Source organism: Haliotis asinina, chromosome 1, assembly GCF_037392515.1.
Source record: "Haliotis asinina isolate JCU_RB_2024 chromosome 1, JCU_Hal_asi_v2, whole genome shotgun sequence".
In the NCBI taxonomy this organism is placed as follows: Eukaryota; Metazoa; Mollusca; class Gastropoda; order Lepetellida; family Haliotidae; genus Haliotis; species Haliotis asinina.
In genome coordinates, this window is record NC_090280.1 from 64,263,517 (window position 1) to 64,279,622 (window position 16,106).

At 41.9% G+C, this 16,106-nt stretch overlaps 1 protein-coding gene across 1 annotated transcript in view; it reads right to left on the minus strand.

Moving 5' to 3' along the window:
* Positions 1 to 14,059, minus strand: part of LOC137295975 (uncharacterized) — a 59,453-nt gene extending 45,394 nt beyond the window's left edge. The window contains exons 1-4 of the mRNA XM_067827591.1: positions 13,864 to 14,059; positions 10,784 to 10,895; positions 9,341 to 9,509; positions 7,189 to 7,363 (exon numbers count right to left, since the gene is read on the minus strand). Coding sequence (XP_067683692.1) covers positions 7,189 to 7,363; positions 9,341 to 9,509; positions 10,784 to 10,895; positions 13,864 to 13,945 — 538 coding nt within the window. The 5' untranslated portion in view covers positions 13,946 to 14,059. The remainder of the gene's footprint in view (positions 1 to 7,188; positions 7,364 to 9,340; positions 9,510 to 10,783; positions 10,896 to 13,863) is intronic.
* Positions 14,060 to 16,106: the final 2,047 nt, after the last annotated feature.

The window sequence follows — 16,106 nt, forward strand, 5'->3', positions numbered from 1 at the left end:
AATATGTGATTTAGAAGACGAGAGACGTACACGATTGGAAGCCGCTTCCTCGAATCGTGAACAGCTTCGATCCCAGATCAGTCGTATTCGGGAAACAATCGATAGAATACTGAATGAGGATACAACTTTAGCCAACAGGATTCGGATATTGTTCCGGGAGCAAGGGATCACCATCGCCAGCATTCTGACTGCATTGGGTTTCATTATATCAACCCTGGTGGTGTCACTGACAGGGGGAACCCCCACACCTGCCGGCGGGGGAACTCCCAGCGGTGGTGTTAAAGACTGGATAAAAAAACTCGGGGAAGGCCTAGCTAAACTGGCTGGTAAAGCCGCCGAAGCCCTTCCCGGCATCCTGGGTAGCATCGTCTCGTGGTTGTTGAGCGCTCTGTCTAAAACTGCCATGTGGCTCAGTCAAAACCTGTGGGCAGCCATCGTCGCCGTGGCGGGTCTGGTGTACGTAGCGGCTAAGAAATCTTTAACCAAATAAGTCCCAAAGTTACCCCACCAACCACTAAGGCTGTTTTATTATCAATATGCTGCTGATAGGAGGCCTGCATATGAGGGGCCACCTCCTGTGGTGTTGGTTGAACTTTAGACTCCGGAGGTGGCGCCACTATACCCTTTTCACGTGGTGGGATGTGTGGGATATAGGGGGTGTTAATATCGGAGTTGATACCCAACTTTTGATCCTTCGTGGCTATAACTATTTTGTTGTTATAACCCACCACTTTTTTTATTCTCAGTTGCATATCACTCGGGGCCATGTACAACCCCACGCCGAACACGTAATTGACTTTCGATCTGGCGTATTCTAACACGTTTTGGTAACGGTCGATAGCCCTCGGGAGATCAACTGGAGAATTGATAGCATCCTCAACGTTGGAAACGAATTGTGTCTGAGCGTCGTAAGCAGTTCCCTTACCGAGGATGTTAGAACGCGTCATCGACTGCGCACCCAACAGCGCCCACACGTACGTTCGAATCGAGTCGTTCAAGCGTATTGTACCAGCACGAGTGAATCCTTTCGATGTTTTTGAGATCATTTTAGTCCAGGCTGTGGCTGCATCAGGACTGGTTTGCTTTATACAGCTGACATGGATCTTTTCATTCGTTGTGGGGCCTGTAAATGTATGCCGGTTTGGGTTGTATGAACCATCTTTAGAACCGGCATAATATTTTCCGGACCTGTAGAAGTACACGAGAACTATACCGAGACCATGGTTCACACCAGGAAGGCGAAAGTCTTTATTCGTTGGAATCTCAAACTCCCCACAAACACGTTCATAAGCGCGTCTATCATAGGGGTTATTCGTCATACTCCACGCTTTATCTTGGGGAAGAGGAGCACTTATTTCCTTCAATATTCGTCTCGTTTGATAATAAATATGAAACAAAATAACCGCCTTACTCAGTTCGTCTATACCGTAGTCTGGTTTCACACCCGACCCTGTCGTCGCACACCACACAGCAAAGTTGAGTTGGTTCTGCCAAAACTGCATTGGGTTTTGATTCCAGTTTACCACCGCCTGCGCGTTATTAACGGACACGACATACTTTTCAAAGATATCAATAAAGGTTGTTTTAAACCCCGTACCATCTGCATTCACCACGATTTTCAAGTGTGCTAAATCCATATTATAATTTATAATTCATATATTATAATATGTACATAACACTTCCAGGAATAACGAGCGGTGAGGCCGTTCAGCTGACGCACGCGATCGATAACACGTCAGGTCAACTCGAAGTCGCACTCTGCGATATCACCTACCTACCGCAATGGACTAACATTAATATCAGCAACAATAAGCTGTTCGTCAGTGGAACTTGCAGCCAGATAACTGACGGCTACTACAGCGTGTGCTCTCTAAACGACGAGGTCTTCAAACCCCTGGGAGCCGAACTCAAGATGAACGACTCAAACGGTACAGTGGTGTTAATCAACAATGGAATAAACCCTTTGAGGCTCGGCCGACCATTAGCAAGGATGCTCGGTATGTCTCCTGACGAGATAAAACCAACAACAACCGTCACAGGCACGAAGTTACCCGACCTAGTACCGTACCGAGAGCTATACATTCATCTCGGTCAGGTGAGCACAACGTATAACATTCAAGGAGGCCACCCTTCCACTATACTGAGAGCAGTGCCGGTGAAAACTGAGAAATTCAACGACGGTAGAACCGAGTCATTTTCACCACGGCAGTATAAGAGATTAACCCAGGGCAACATACCTGAGCTGACAATATCGGTGTTAGATATAAATCATAATCCTGTAAATATAGGATACCTCAGCTTAACACTTCATGTAACATGACCAGCGCACAAGGGCCCGGAGTGAAAAAATGCGTCAATATCGGGATCTCCGACCTCGGAGACACACGCGGTTTCGACGCTCCCGGAGTAGATGGTAAATCGTATGCCTTGCAACTGAAAAACAACATTTACAAACGCGTTGAAATCCCCTCCGGTGGAACCCTAAGTGATATGATAGATACCACAAGAGCAACAGTAAACACTAAGTACTCCCTTGTCAACACCGGTGATAATAATTGGGTAATATACCCATCGTTCGGAGGTAAACTGTTCGACTTAGACGATGTTGAGAGCACTACCGTCGCCAAAAACAAACCATATATGCTCGTCTTCACCGAAGATGACAAGTGGGTGTTGTTACCCGATAACAAATGGTTTCTCAATATTAAACTCGTCTCCCCTTACGTGTTCACGGATAACAAAGACAACCACCTAAACAAAGTCGTGAACAATGGAACCCTGCTCGTGGCTTACGTCCCAACTCAGAGACGTAGTATAGTCGTCAGCCCAGTCAACACTATAGCAGCCCACATGCTATCGAGTAAACCGGCCATGCAAAACGTGAAATTGCAGTTGGTGTCTGAATTCGAAGGCGTGGTCAAGATACTAGAGGATCTACCGGCAAACTCAACACTGTTCATCAAAGTCTACCTAGGGGAACCATCGGTGAATGATGTCGAGATCGTGAAGGGGATCAAACTCGGGTGGGGGAAACGACACCAGTATCAAGTTTGCAACGTTTACGTGCGGGTGGGTGTCGACTCCAAGACCAGTCTGCAAGGGGTCAACGTGATCGTGGAAAATAAGATATCACTAATCAATATCTTCCTGCCTGACAACATACACTTCATGGGTATGAAGTTAACCCCTGAATTATTATCAGAAAACCAGTTGGAAATTATATCGTAATAGTATAATAATGACCAGTCATCATCCCAACACTACGCTTAACGACCTAGGAGATACGGAGGGATTCGATCAGCCTGGTGAGGAAGATGAATTATACATCCTACACTTCAAAGACAACGTGTACAGACTGGTGCCGTTATCAGATTTAAAAGAGCCCAAATGGCTGATCAACTTAACACTCGCCTCACCTTATATCACATTAGACGCAGATACGAGGTATACCACTAAGATTAGGAACAACGGTATCTGGCCCGGGGATTTCATTCCGGAGAGGGGATTACGTATGATAACTATGTGGGACAGGAAAAAAAATGGGTTAAATACTAGGTCAAACAATAAATTAACATTTAGTAATCCAAATAAAAGAATATTAATCCCTTTCACACTCATCATAGAAGTCTTCTTTGAGTTAGGCAATGAAAACACCTCAAGAGTACACCAAATTTTACCCGGGGTGTCAATACACTGGTCTAAAGAACACGTAGGTCAATATTGTCGTATTATACAACAACAGACCACCTGGGGTTCTATAAACCGCTTAATAAACCTCAGTGGGGTTTTTATTACAACAGGAGAGTCTATTAGCCTCTCACCTATTATCATTGGTAATAATCTAACCCTTGTAGACTTCAAATACATTGATAGAGTATTAACTGAAACCCAATTAAAATATCTTTCAAAATATATATTATAGGATGGGTCTGTACCCAGTCGTAGAGGAAGTAGCGAAGACGCTGGAAACCGTAGATGGGTTCCGCTTGAGGCAGTTATGTGATGTGAAACGTCAACTAGAACAAGACCGTGACACGCGGAAAGCACTATGTAAAAAATATAATAGAGCTTTCAATATCGTAGACGGGGCTGACACTACCCTTATGGCAACCAGCATGGGACTAGGGGCTGCAGGTGTTGGGTTGTTAACCACCATCGTGGCTGCACCTATAGTGCTAGGTTTTGAAATAACAGCTGGGATAGCGGGGGTGTTAGGGTTGGCGCTTAAGTTGGTATCACGCAGACTGCATCGTAAGGCATTGAAACACGACGAGATCAGGGTTCTGGCCGAAGCAAAGCTGAACACAGTGAGTGAGCGTATTTCCACGGCACTCTCTGACAGTAAGATCTCAGAAGAGGAGTTTCGTTCAATCCTCTCTGAACTCACAAAATATAACGGAATGAAACAAGATATTCGGTCCAAGTCTCGTAAGTCTGCTATCAGCGAGGACGAGAAAAAAAAGTACATAGAACAGGGGATACAAAAAGCCCAACAAGCCTTTATTACGAACACCAAAGAGATCATAGGCGGTTCACGTTAAACTGTTTCCTCGATATAAACATAACATAGGGGAACACGAGGGCGATAGCCGTAAGCGAGCCACCGATCCTATATGGTCAGTCAAAACTTACAACATAGATAAAGTGGATATAAAAGCCGACGAACCTAACTTGTACTACTTGAGGGATGGGCCGGGTAGGGGATTTGTAAGAGAAGAATTATTGATCGTACCGTACGGCACAGTGTTACCTCCTACCAAGGCACAGTAATTACCGCCAACTTTTTTATAGTAGGGGTAATAGTAGCAAGAGCTAATGGCCCAACCAAAGCCTTATTTAGTAAATAAGGCTTTGTAGAGACATTTTGTGAAAGTGAGCCAGAACCCCCATTCCCTATACTACTATCAATATTAGACTCGTCTCCCCCTACGTGTTCACTGATAACAAAGACAACCACCTAAACAAAGTCGTGAACAATGGAACCCTGCTCGTGGCTTACGTCCCAACTCAGAGACGTAGCATAGTCGTCAGCCCAGTCAACACTATAGCAGCCCACATGCTATCGAGTAAACCAGCCATACAAAACGTGAAATTGCAGTTGGTGTCTGAATTCGAAGGTGTGGTCACTATACTAGAGGATCTACCGGCAAACTCAACACTGATCATCAAAGTCTACCTAGGGGAACCATCGGGGAATGATGTCGAGATCGTGAAGGGGATCAAACTCGGGTGGGGGAAACGACACCAGTATCAAGTCTGCAACGTTTACGTGCGGGTGGGTGTCGACTCCAAGACCAGTCTGCAGGGGGTCAACGTGATCGTGGAAAACAAGATATCACTAATCAATATCTTCCTGCCTGACAACATACACTTCATGGGTATGAAGTTAACCCCTGAATTATTATCAGAAAACCAGTTGGAAATTATATCGTAATAGTATAATAATGACCAGTCATCATCCCAACACTACGCTTAACGACCTAGGAGATACGGAGGGATTCGATCAGCCTGGTGAGGAAGATGAATTATACATCCTGCACTTCAAAGACAACGTGTACAGACGGGTGCCATTACCAGATTTAAAAGAGCCCAAATGGTTGATCAACTTAACATTCACCTCACCTTATATCACATTAAATAATAGGTTGGTCTCTAAGATTAAGAACAACGGTATCTGGGCCGGGGATTTCATTCCGGAGAGGACATTAATACACATACCATCTACTGGTTACGAAAAAAAAGGGTTAAGTGCTTATCCACACAATAAATTAATATTTAGCAGTAATCTTGATAGAATATCCTCCCCTTTCACCCTCATCATAGAAGTCTTCTTTACGGCTTTATTCGATGGAGCTCCCCCAATAGTACACCAAATTTTACCCGGGGTTTCAATACGCTGGTATTACATAAACCAATATTGTCGTATTGTTATACAACAGGATACCACGGGTCCTATAAACCACTTAATAAACCTCCGTGGGGTTTCTATTACAACAGGAAATTCTATTAGCCTCTCACCTATTGCCCTGACTAGTAGTCTAGAACTTGTAGACTTCAAATTCATTGATAGATTTTTAACTGAAACCCAATTAAAATATCTTTCAAAATATACATTATAAGATGGGTCTGTACCCAGTCGTAGAGGAAGTAGCGAAGACGCTGGAAACCGTAGATGGGTTCCGCTTGAGGCAGTTATGTGATGTGAAACGTCAACTAGAACAAGACCGTGACACGCGGAAAGCACTATGTAAAAAGTACAATAGAGCTTTCAATATCGTGGACGGGGCTGACACTACCCTTATGGCAACCAGCATGGGACTAGGGGCGGCAGGTGTTGGGTTGTTGGCTACCATCGTGGCTGCACCTATAGTGCTAGGTATTGAAATAACGGCAGGGGTGGCAGGGTTGGCAGGATTGGCGCTTAAGTTAGTATCACGCAGACTTAATCGTAAGGCATTGAAACACGACGAGATCAGGGTTCTGGCCGAAGCAAAGCTGAACACAGTGAGTGAGCGTATTTCCACGGCACTCTCTGACAGTAAGATCTCAGAAGAGGAGTTTCGTTCAATCCTATCTGAACTCAAAAAATATAACGGAATGAAACAAGATATTCGATCCAAGTCTCGTAAGTCTGCTATCAGCGAGGACGAGAAAAAAAAGTACATAGAACAGGGGATACAAAAAGCCCAGCAAGCCTTTATGAACACCAAAGAGATCGTAGGCGGTTCACGTTAAACTGTTTCATCGATATAAACGTGACATAGGCACAGACGTTAAGTAGTAGGGGGAACACGAGGGCGATAGCCGTAAGCGAGCCACCGATCCTATATGGTCAGTCAAAACTTACAACATAGATAAAGTGGATATGAAAGCCGACGAACCTAACTTGTACTACTTGAGGGATGAGCCGGGTAGGGGGTTTGTAAGAGAAGAATTATTGATCGTACCGTACGGCACAGTGTTACCTCCTACCAACACAAAGTAGGCATAGTAATTACCGCCAACTTTTTTGTAGTAGGGGTAATAGTAGCAAGAGCTAATGACCCAACCAAAGCCTTATTTAGTAAATAAGGCTTTGTAGAGACTTTTCTTGAAAGTGTTTTAAAACCCCCATTCCCTATACTACTACGGCCATTAACGCTGTCCACCCTGTAAATCCTACAACCTGTTTAACTTGGACCCACCCACCTGTATCGAGCAGCTCATACTCTGGTTGGTCAGATCCTCTGCTGGCATTCTGTGCAATCAGTTCATCATAAGGAAAGATCTGCTGCGGGTACTTGTACAAGGCCTTCATGTAGGTGTGTCCTGGGTTGTTGTCAAGGTAGTAGTACAACTCCTTTACATCTTCACCATGGTTGCCCTGTGTCATTCAGTCCATTAACCAACTCAAAACATTTTCAGGAACAATCATTGCTTTTAGTATATTCCACTCTTATTAAGGCAAGGAACACCAGGAATGGTCTTTACTTATTGTACTCATGTTGGGAACTGAACCTAGATATTCAACATCATGAGAGAATGCTTTAATGATTAGATTGCACCACCATTCCTCTTATACAACATCAGCTACTAAGAATTAGTAAGGGAAGGTCTGAATGTATTCCTGTCTTTGATATAATGATCTATATGTGTAATGCACTCAGGTGCACAGACTGGATTAAGTTTATGAAGAATATGGTGGTGGTGTGTGGTCCTGTGCATACAGCCCAGGACACAATATTGAACTTGGAGAGTCCTTGGATGGGTGACCATGTTTGGCAGAATGACTCCTGGGAGCTGCTAGGATTTCAGTCCTGCACCACAAGAAAACACACATGAAACTGACTCCATTCCTCTGGCCCACTGTTGTCTCATGTTAGGCAAGTGAGTTCAAGAGTGCCTCTGTTCACCCAGCAGAAAATGAGTACCCAGTGGGATAAGTCATGTGTCCACAACCTTCTAAAATCAGTGTCCAGTGAGCAACTTGTCGGATGTATACTAGGTGCTATATAAATGAATTATTATTATAGTAATATTACAGTATGGTTCAAAATTATTGAGAATAGCTAAAGCATTTCATATTATTAAACGAGAACAAATCAGATAAAATTGAATGTATTGTGAAAGTGAACTGACCTTTTCATGTTGTGTAGGTAACAATTTAATATTTTATCAAGTCTCCTTGAGCTTCACGGCACAGTCTAAGACGGGTAGGCATACTTCCTATCAGAGAGGTTAGTGTCTCGTGAGTTATGCTGTCCCAGTATCGGACCACTTCTCTCTTCATGTCTTCAATTTTTGTCAACCCCTTTTGATTCACACATTCCTTCATCATCCCCCAAATGTTCTCAATGGGATTTAAGTCAGGACTATATGCAGGAAATGGTAATGCAGTCACATTTTTCTCCTGAAACCACTGCTTGGCATGTTTTGCGGTGTGTTTAGGATCATTATCATGCTGCAAAATCCAGTCATTTCCATAAAACACATGTGCACTTGGAAGGAGAAAATTATCTAATATGTTAGTGTAGCGTTGACTTGTCAGATTTCCCTCAAACACACACAGCGGGGTCGTTCCTAATAAGGATATCCCTCCCCATACATGAAACTTTGGGCTGTATTTAGGTCGTCGATACAACGGTGCTGACGCAGACTTTGTCCATATTTTCACATTATTGGGATATACCCATATTGAGCTTTCATCAGTAAAAATCACATTTTCCCAGTCAAAGTTTTCATGTGCCAAACACCACTCAACACGCCTGTCTTTATGTTCTTGTTTCATGAGAGGAGAAGGAATTCCAGTCTTTTTCTCCCATCCAAGATCAATCAAATTTCTTCTAACTGTAGATTTTGATACAACTGTTGATCCCCTTTCTATCATTTCATACCTGATGTTGGAGATGCTTGCCCTTTGCTTTTTAGACACTAAAATTCCCAGCCGGACGCGATCTGAGAAGTCCAATTTTCTGTGTCTCCCTGCTCCTTTCTGGTGCCCAAAATCCTTTCCCTCATTAAAATTCTTCCTAATCCTATACACAGTAGAAAGAGGAGTTCCTGTTCTCTCTGCCAATGTATTTACATCATCAATTCCTTGATTACACAACTCAAAAATCAACCTTCTTTTAAATTCAGCAGACATTGTTAACAGTGCTGAGGAAAATGACGTCTGCTACAAATTCAAGGGAGGTAACTCTAATTGTACTATACTCAGTAGGCCAAGATGAGTTACCTCCCTTATACCATTACTTAGTTTTAAGTATCAGTGAATCAGTTGAGGTGTTAGGATAGCTCAAAGTAAGAAGAAAAATTCTCAATAATTATGAACCAGACTATATATCTATATATTAAAACTCACTTGTGGACCTGTTAGACCAAACAGTCTCTCCTTGAGGCAGGGGTCGTTGTGGTTCCACAAAGCGACGGCTGAACACATGATGCAGTTCTGGTCACTCACTCCAAACAGTCCATCCTCACCTGACATATAGGCTGTCCTTGCTGCGGCATCATGGGACACACTTGACCAGCTGGACCACACACAGGAGAAAGAAGAATGAGATGTTGACAAAATTGTCATTGGAAATAAGACCACAGAAAATATGTACTATTTCTTGTCTGCCCAATCTCATTATTTTGAACCCGTGAAGATCTGGGTTAGAATTGATTTCTACTGATCCATGTCTGTCATAAGGGGGAACTAATGGGATCAGGTGGTCAGACTCATTGAATTGGTAGACACGTGTCATTGCATCCCAGTTGTGTTAACTGATCCTCATGTTGTTGATCACTGGATTGTCTGGTCCAGATTCAGTTATTTACTGAGTGAGTGAGTGAGTGAGCGAGCGAGGTTAGGTTTTATGGTGCTTTTAGTAGGATCGGCCTACGAGAAGTTTGCTTCACTCATTGCACTCATGTTGGGAATCAAACCAAGGTCTTTGGCATGATGAGTGAATGGTTTAACCACTAGACTATCCCAATTACAAGGTAGAAGGAAGCTGAGCAGAACTTTGTAAATAATTCAAATGTATTGTATAAGAATAGGGAAAGACTATAAAATACCTTCTGCCATCTTCCAAACTTAAGAACTATGCAAAATTGTGCGTAACTGGAATTTTTAGCACTTCGATACCTTAGATTACTTTGTTTTTTGAGCCTTGGATACTTGTTAGTGTCTTCTTTGGGGTTAGTTTAATGAACATGGTTACGGTTAGAGTCAGGTTAGGGTTAGGTAACTTTCCCATGGTTAAGGTTAAGGTTGGGGTTAGGTAACTTTCCCATGGTTAAGGTTAAGGTTGGGGTTAGGCAACTTTCCCATGGTTAAGGTTAAGGTTGGGGTTAGGCAACTTCCCCATGGTTAAGGTTAAGGTTGGGGTTAGGCAACTTTCCCATGGTTAGGGTTAAGGTTGGGGGTAGGCAACTTTCCCATGGTTAGGGTTAAGGTGGGGGTTAGGCAACTTTCCCATGGTTAAGGTTAAGGTTGGGGTCAGGTAACTTTCCCATGCTCATTTGTTCCAGCTGACAAAATGCAATGCATCCAATTTTCAAACACGCATAACATTTTCTGTTTGTGATAATTTAAAATTCACTTTCAAAATCTTTGCTTAGTTATACTAACAGGAGGTTGTCCCAACTAATCAGATTTTAATGGTCATCTATCATTTTGTCTTTTCATAGTTTGTCTTCATAATAGGAAGTCCATGTAAAGCTAAAACATATGGTTTGTAGATATATGGTATTCTGTAGGTCTACCCAGAACAGACTTGCAGTGAATGTCATCTGACAAATCTCTGTTAGTACAAACCAGTTTCCATCTGTTGACTTGTCCTCCCTGACAGTTCCCCACTGCCTCTCCGCCAGGTATGGCCCCCACTGAACTCGGGCTGCTGAGGTTGTGGGTGGTTGGATTGACCAGTCTATGGGCATAAAACAAACTCTGCAGTCATACAAATTGGGTCTCACCGGATTTCAAGCTACGCATAAGGACAGACCAGTTGTATTTCTTGTGTATGGATTTTTGACCTAAGAAAACCTAAAGACATGAGGGAAAACTTTTTGTAAAACTCACCAAAGTAAAAACCCACATGAGTTTCCATGGTAACTCTGTTAGTTTGTATATTTCGACTAAAAATAATTTAAGTGAGTTTGTCACACTGATTTCAAGAGTATTTCACTTATATCACATTAACATTTGCATTTTCTATTTTGTGTGGGAAAAAACTTTTTATTTTTTTCTTATTCTTAAAAAAAATCTGTAAAACAAAATCTGTTATACAATTACTTTACTTAAAATTAATTACTCTGTACAGTGAAAATGCTCTCTAGATTGCTTTCCAAATTGCTTGCTTGATCAACTGAGACAACATGAATATTGTTTTCTGTCACAATCAACAATAATGCAACCTTTTCCTAAACACAAGGGCAACCATGCAGTGATGAATAGCATGAGCAGTAAGTGTGGTACACATGTACTGTAGATTGTGCACTGTGAGATGATAATTTCTTGGCTACTGGCTAGTGACCAGTTGTAACGATTTCTTATGATTTGCTCCACTGTTTCTGAACAAAATGAAACAAAATTTATCTTGATAGATTAGCTATTCCCCGAAGTTACCTAGTTGCTTACAGTTTCTGACTGGGTTTCTCAGAAATGCAGTCAACAGGAAGTGTGGGAGTGTTTAGTGTGCTTTCCCAACAACTAACAGGACCAGTTACCGCCATTTCTGAATTTTTCATGTCATTCACCAAATGTAACCTGAATTTGGTAATGAAGCTATCTTTTTTAAAACCATGACATATTGAAGAATTTTCATAATTGGAATTTGTTTAAAGATCAAAACTCGCTCTCCATGTGAATGCTGACAGATGCAAATATAAACTGATGGGAATATGGAGATGTCACTGAGCGGTTGACCTTACCACAGTTGAGTTTTGGAGCAGCTGTTTGCAATTTTGGTAATGTTTATTTTTTCAGGGAAAAAGTAAAGAAAAAGGTGAAAACTGACATGTCATGTGCTAGTTATATTTTGTTAGCATCGTCTGCATGATGTCTGTTGAGTCAATAAAACAGGAATGGATATTTAGGTCAATTCAAAGTTTAGTGACTGAGTGCTGGCATTATGGGTTTGTTTAGACAAATAATAGTCTGCACTTTATATGGACTGAACTGCAATGTCATAGATTCACAACATAGTAAGGATGATTTTAATTTAATTGTCATCATTTATGAAATTTTATGTCAACACACTAATGGTCACGTAGCATCCCCCCAACGTGTTTGTGTCTAATCTTCCGAGAGGATTCATATTTGTGAGTTCTACAAGGTAAAATACTTACATTGATTTTACCTGTCATAGACCACTGTTTTAGTGAGGTATCAAAGTATGTAATACTACAGGAGTACTAATCAAGCTGTCTGCACAAGCCTGGTGATTGTGATAACTGGTCGCTAGCCAGTAGAGAGTGATGGAGTGAGTGAGTGAGTGAGTTTAGTTTTACGCCGCACTCAGCAATATTACAGCTATATGGCGGCGGTCTGTAAATAATCGAGTCTGGACCAGACAATCCAGTGATCAACAACATGAGCATCGATCTGCGCAATTGGGAACCGATGACATGTGTCAACCAAGTCAGCGAGCCTGACCACCCGATCCCGTTAGTCGCCTCTTACGACAAGCTGAGTCGCCTTTTATGGCAAGCATGGGTTGCTGAAGGCCTATTCTACCCCAGGACCTTCACGGGTCTGAGAGTGATGGAATGAAAATTTAAGTGTAAGAATTAAGAGAAAGGGAGGGGTAATATAAGTTGCTCAAAGGTCATGAAGGGGCATGAGTTAAAGAATGGCGAGGGGAAAATAATGATCAAAGGTACATCAACTCATGAGCACCGAGGGACCAGTGAACAAAGTATTTAGCTCACCGAGCACCTCAATGTTAACTTTAAACTGTTTGAAAATGGTATTGAATCACAGTCATTGCTAGATTTTGCAGACAAGAAAAGCAAAATTAGAGTTATCTCCCTTTCATCAATTTGCATTTGCAAAACATTGGAAACTTGCATGCATACATCAAACTGATTCAATGTGTTCCAAGATATAGAATTACTACCACAAAGTACCATATGCTTTCGGCTGTCGAAGCAGGGTAGATTGAAAATATATTATTGATTGCATGATTCTGCAGAATATATGGACAGCTACTGCAAATATGTTCTTCCAGTACCATATTTCCTCCAATAAGCACTCAATCTAATAAGTTCCAGGGGCTCCTTTCAAGAAGCAACCTTTACTAAGGTTAACCTTAACGTTTGCTGACCATGCTTTAGCATCGCATTAAGCTTTCCTTAGTGACTTACGACAGAGACCATATCGGTATATGGTCTCTTCTTACGATCACCTAAGTGCTTTGTGAAAGGAGGCCCAGGCCTCTAATAAACATTGGGTGTAAGGTAGCAGCTTTAGAAATAAGCACCGGGCCTCTAAAAAGTGCCGGGTCTCTAACAAAATGCGGGTACATTTTTATGTATGTATTATACCTTGACCCCAAAATAGGTCTATTAAAGGAACGGTGTCTTTAGTCTTAACTTCCTGTCCTCTAAATGGCACCGGTTGATGGACATTGTAGATACGATGTAATTGTCAAAGCTGCAATTAGGGTTCTATGAATATAAATATGCATGGGATCCAGTGCAAGGAGAATGTTTACTGACGAATCTAGATCCTGGTGGCCTGGCTCGGGAAGTCCATTGAAAAAGAATAAGCTCTGAGGCGATTACTAGAAGAAATATGGGATATTATTTCAGTGCAACCACACAAGATGTTACTGCATACAGAGACCATATAAAGCTATTAAAGGTATGTGGTCTCTGCTACATATCACTACTTACCCCTTTGACTCAGTTTAATTCCTACATCAGACTTCTTTCTTCCCTGTTCATCCTCCACCAACGATGACCTGCCTCTCTTCATGGCTGTCGATCAGTTGCGTCAAATTCTGCGTTCCTTGTAGTCAAATATACAATTGCAGACCCCGACCATGAGTCAACTTTGAGAAGCCGCTCAAGATTGCGAGGTTGGGCGTTTATTGAGAGTGGTCTCCCTTCCACCATCAATGCATTTGTCATGAAATTTCCCGAAGCGGACGTACAATATCTATAGGCGAACGGCATTGAAAGTGAGGTGAAATGTGGTTTAATGTCGTACTAAGAATACTTCGCTTATACATGACAGCATGCATACTTGTGTATGTGTACTAGGACTGACTTCAGCCGGTTTTATAGTGTTAGTTCACTGAGATATCAATTAGGCAAGAATACCCCACTCAGATACATTCTACTGACTCCGAGTCAACCAGTCCTTGAACATCGTTCTAATATAAGCAGTGCGCTAGGTTCCAACAAGTACCATATTTTAACGTCCTTTTGTATGACGCGGCCGGGAATTGAACCCGTAATCTTAAGGGTCTCTGTGCGGACGCTCTACCCACTACACCACTGAGGTGAGCAACGCTTATATATTTTAAACGTGTTGAACAAATCAAAAAGTATCTTGTTGCAATTTTTTCTACATTCAACACCCACTCTTTTTGTAATCTCGATATGTTAAGCTGTCTGACAGACATTTAGAACGCGTGTGTAATAAATCATGTTTCAATCACACACAATTTCTTTTTATTATATGCTTCCAATTTCGTTTAATTAAATTGAAACATTATCAGTCTTAGAAAATGCGATGAACGAAATCCAAATTCTCCCACTTGATGAACTAAAGACTGTTAATCTTTTTTTTTTTTCAGGCATACAGATCTAGATAGACCATAGTTCGGTATTTGCAAATATAATAAAACCGAGATAAAACCTATCTGTATCAGTTTCTATCTTTTCATTTATTGTTATTCTCCGAAGATGATCAACACTTATATCTTACGTTACCGTCAGAACTAACTCACGGATACTTGAGAACTGGGGGTGAAACGGTAAGGCCGATAGCATAAGTCGTTCTGTTCGGTCCGTGTCGGCTCCGTATACGAGACCTTATTTCAGTAAAATAGCGGCCCATCCAGCAAAGAAATGCAGAGATTTTGACAAAATGATTCGATTTCTGCATATTTCAGAAAAGAGACTCTTGACAAAATGACGATATGAAAACCGGAAAAAAAATAATTTTTGGATTGCATTACGGTATACTGAACCGGAGGCAATATAACGCGTTCAGCTATTACCGCGGAAAACTATTTCGCCCCTTATGAGAACCACAAACCCACAAGAATTGGAATTTCACGATTAAGGGTTGGACATTGCCTATTTACCGTGTCAGTAAGCATTAATACAGATAATCATTACAGACTAACGCTTAGTCTCTGAATGTATACAATTTTGACAGTAACACAGTGGACCAATTTACACTGAAAATGACCTCGGGTGAGATGGGTGGAAATCTTTCTTCATTCAGGGCTATAGCGTTACACGGAGAGCTGGGCAAGAACTGTGGTTCTGGGACTGTGAGACAGACCTGTAATGACTTAAGAAGTCATGAATTAAAAACGTCATATGTACATAAAATGCCAATTATGAAAACGGCCAGGAAGCATGCGCTAGAGGGACAGTCACAAAAGAGCTAGCTTAGTAGAGATGCACCCACAATTTGTTTCGCACAGTGTTTCACACGTATGTGTATAAAAACACATACGCCTCCCTGAGCAACAAACAAACCAAAACCCCTACCTACAAATAAATGTTAGGCATTCAGAAACAGAAAGGAACTCCAAAACCTTCCCACATCCCCACAAAATAACATCCACAACCTACCCACATCCCCCTGAACAAGATCTACACCCTACCCACTAAACAAGATCTACACCCTTCCCACTAACAACATCTACACACTTCCCACTAACAACATCTACACCCCTCACACTAACAAAATCTACACCCCTCCCACTAACAATATCTACACCCACTCACCCACTAAAAGCACTTATGCCCTACCCCTACACAAACCAGCACCTACGCCCTACCTACATCCCTATCAGCATCCCAAATCACATCTCCTCTAAAAACATCTCTTAGCTACTCACAGCCCTACCAACTGCTGCATTTTGACATATACTCATCTCAAGCTACAATGTCCA